At 55.9% G+C, this 3,617-nt stretch overlaps 1 protein-coding gene across 1 annotated transcript; it reads right to left on the bottom strand.

Annotated features, from left to right (window-relative positions):
• Window positions 1-590: 590 nt before the first annotated feature.
• Window positions 591-3,601, bottom strand: FNDC4 (fibronectin type III domain containing 4). The gene is made up of 7 exons (XM_014593105.2): window positions 3,302-3,601; window positions 3,014-3,161; window positions 2,811-2,926; window positions 2,367-2,571; window positions 1,813-1,902; window positions 1,385-1,509; window positions 591-1,204 (listed from the first exon to the last, which is right to left on the bottom strand). Exons 2-7 carry the CDS (start codon window positions 3,135-3,137, stop codon window positions 1,169-1,171), a joined length of 696 nt encoding a protein of 231 aa, XP_014448591.1. The 5' UTR covers window positions 3,138-3,161; window positions 3,302-3,601; the 3' UTR covers window positions 591-1,168.
• Window positions 3,602-3,617: the final 16 nt, after the last annotated feature.

The following is a 3,617-nucleotide window of genomic DNA, read 5'->3' as shown; positions in this document are numbered from 1 at the left end:
AGAATCCTCCTCTGGCTATGATGGCAGAATGTGAATATAAACTCATTTATCCTTTATAGTTATTATTGACTTCAGCTGACTGAGCAGACATAGAGACAGACAGAAAAGGCAAAGCAAAGGGAAGAATAGGCACAGGAATGCACAGGGTAGCATGTGGCGCTGAGGGGCCCGTTAGTGTATCTGCTCTTGTGTGAATTCCCAACACTCAGTCCTTTACTGACCATCAGCCTATGGTTAGTGGGGGACTCAGAAGAAAGTGGTGAGGAGCGGGGCCACCTACGTAAGCAGTGAACCATAAAGACTTCTGGCCCTTTCATGTGACATAACTTAGTTTCCACCGGTGCAGGAAGAACTCATATCTTTCTTATTTTCCCCTTTCTCACCCAACAAAGCAAAAGGAACTGATTTTCTATGCCCCTTCTTCCGGGTACCTCTTCCCTTATTCCAGGCTGGAGAATCAACGCAAACTCCATACAGTAAGAATCAGCTCCGGTCAGGTTGTTAGTGGTAGAGGGGCCCTTTGAGAGTCCCAAGGGAGACAAGGCAGGGAGAAGTCTTCAGCATACTACACAGTATCTCATGTAGTCAGCTCCAGTTTGTCCAAGAACCTTTATTGGAAAAATGTCCAAGGGGTGGAACCACCAGCAGCTGGAGGGGCCGCCGTGAGAAGGGGAGCACCTGAGGCTCCATGGAAGACATTGGAGTAGTGCAATGCAGCATCTGCCTCTAGGCCCAAGCAATTCCTTCTGTTTGTTGGGAGAAAGGAAGTACCCACAGAAACACTCCTCTCTGTGGCCTAGAGGCAAGATGTGGGGGCAATTGAGGACGCCAAGAGTCCTGATGTGAGTGAAATGGGACCCCCAGTTGGGACCTAATGGGATAGGGTTGGACGAGTGACACTCCTCTGGGCCTGGGGGATGGGAGGAGACATCCCATCTGCTAGCCACTCCCCAGGTCCAGGGGCACAGACTCTAACAGACCTACCTTCTGGCCCTGCTCACAGTGGAAAGAGGATGGGGACCAGGCCTGAAGTTGTGGGCGTATCATTATCCTCTGGGAGACTGTGGGATCCTTTAGTCTGGGGCTGGTCACCCTTTTTAGGCTCCCTCTGACCCCATCCCCATCCCCAGATCATTAGTGCATCTCTCTTCTCGTTCTGTTTCTTCACTCAAACGTCGATGGTGTTGATGGATGGTGACTTTTTCTGTGAAAGAAAATGACTTGAGTCCCGCATTTGAGGAAGTTATAGGCATCACCCTTTCTCTCCAGCCTCCTCCATCCCAGATCTTCCATGCTCCCTCTTTTCCTGCTCCTCTTCGACCTTATCCCTTGCTGCTTATCAGAGGCAAAATCACCCTTCCCACCCTCCCTGGCCCCACATCACCTGTCTTGTCCCCACTGGCCTTCCCTGAGGACTCTGTTCCGGCCCCTTCCCCTTCTCCTTGGGGTTGTTGTTGGAGTCGTTGTCTTTGATGATGTCATATTGACGGCAGAACAGCCCAATTACCGCTGAAACACAACAATACAATCTGAGCCTTGGTCTCAGCTTCCCCACTCCGTCTTGGAGGGGAGTGAGATATACACACAGCTTCTGGAAAAACCAAGAAGAAGATCCTTGAATTCCTGATGCCCAGACAGTCATCCTCTCTGGGATTCCAACAGCCTCCTGTCCCTCTCTTCAATCTTCTCCTAATCATCCCTCCTCAACCAAGAACCTCCACTCCTTTTCTCTCTCTTGACAACCTTCACCATCTCCCACCTTCACTGAGCCCATTCCCTAAGCCCCGGCCCCCAGTCCAGCTGCTTACTCACCAGCCCACATAAGCAACACCACCACGATGATGACCACTTCCCCCGTCTGCAGTGGTCGCTCTCCATCGAGACCCTCCACTGTGATGTCACCTGAGAAGGGAGGGGATAGACCCCAGGTCACTGGAGTACAGCTAGGGAGTTATGTCTATGCTGACATATGCAGGTCGGAGATCCTGGGGATTATGGTCAGGGTAAATGCTTCATAGTGTTGTTCCTGGAGCTGGAAGGTAGCCCCTCTCTGGGAGGAAGCCACTGGTGAACAGGTGATTTGAGATCAAAAAGCAGGAGGGCCGCAGGTCAGGTACTCATTCATGCAGAGGCTGCAGCGGATGTGAAATGCAATTGGGTAAGAGGAAGCTTGAAAGCCCTTCCCCCAAACCAGCTTGTCTCTACTGGGGCCCCTGCCCACCTGCTTTTCCTTCCTTTCCTGGCAGTACAATGAATTAAATCATCCTTCTATTCATCTAAGCAAGACTGTTGCTTGCCTTAGGAAAGTAAATAAGAAGCTAAAAGTCAGGCAGAAAGCCAGAGCATCCAGTAGCATGGACCCTCACCTGGGCTTGAGCTGTTTGAGGGTAGCCGGTCAGAACCCTTGAGAGTTCGGAAGTGCACCCGTGGCCCTGGAGGACTCTCTCCACGAAGGCCAATGCTCCGGACCTGTACCGTGTAGTCACTGTCTTCAGCCAGGCCCCAGAGGGCACAGGCCCGGGTGGTGGTGTTCACTTCCCGGATCACACGCTGCCCGGGGCCATTCTGCCGCTGTGGGGAGATGATGGGAGAGGAGGACAGCCTCACTCCAGTCCCTGTCACCAGGCTCAACCCAGGACTCTGGAACATCCAAGCACTCCAAGGGAGTAGGATGGTAAGGGCAGCTCGAGCCAGGAACACGCGCGCCCAGATTCCCCCACGTCTGGGAGGAGAATTGAGAGGGGTGAAGCAGCTGAAGGAATGTTCAGAGAGCCAAGGACACAGGTTGGGGGCAGAAGGGTGATTCATACTTGCTGGGAAATGGAGTAGCCAATGACGATGTTGCCTTCTGGGACGTCCCAGGACACAGTGGCCGAGTTGGCTCTGAGGTGAGTGACCGTCACATTCACAGGAGAGGGAGGCCGGTCTGCAGGTGCCAGGAGGTTAACAGGTTAACAGGTTTCACCCACAAACTAGCTCTGGCTGACCGCCACCCCTGCTCCTCCTTACTCACCTGCTCGCACAAAGCCCAGGTCACAGCTGACCAGCAGGAGGACCGTGGGGCTTAGGTAGGGGGAGAGGGGCATCAGCGAAGCCATGGTCCCCACTGAGTCCAGCCGTGGGGGGCACTGGGGCATCCGTTTGACATCCAGGCGGGGCTCCTGGGAATTGCAGGAGTTGTGGGGGATCTGGGATTGCCCAGGACGCAAGGTAGGCAGCAGCTAGCCAGGGCTCCCACCCGGCTCCCGCCCCCACATCACCCTGGCGCCCCCAGTGCGCGGTCTGCCCTGCCCACACCCACCTCCGCCAGTCCCTGCGGTCCGTCAGGCCTCGGGGGGCTGCTCCGTGCCCAGAGGGCGGCCCATCGCCCGACTCGGTGGCGCTGTCCCTACCCCATTCCGGCGCGGGCCGGCGAGGCGGGCAGCGCCGGGCCGAGCTGCAGACAGAGGGCAGAGGCTGAGCGGGCAGGGATGGAGGGGCTGCGGAGCCCCCAGAGCTCGTACCCGCCGCGTAGTCTGTGCAGGAGCAGGGGGCGTTGCCAGCACGGCCTGGTCGCTGGCCTGGGTCCCCGATGCAGGAGGCAGTGCGGCTGGCCCCGCCCAATCCTTCCACGGGAA

Source organism: Tupaia chinensis, unplaced genomic scaffold, assembly GCF_000334495.1.
Source record: "Tupaia chinensis unplaced genomic scaffold, TupChi_1.0 Scaffold139757_1, whole genome shotgun sequence".
In the NCBI taxonomy this organism is placed as follows: Eukaryota; Metazoa; Chordata; class Mammalia; order Scandentia; family Tupaiidae; genus Tupaia; species Tupaia belangeri.
Note: the sequence above shows the minus strand (reverse complement) of the source record. Positions and strands in the feature narration are given on the sequence as shown.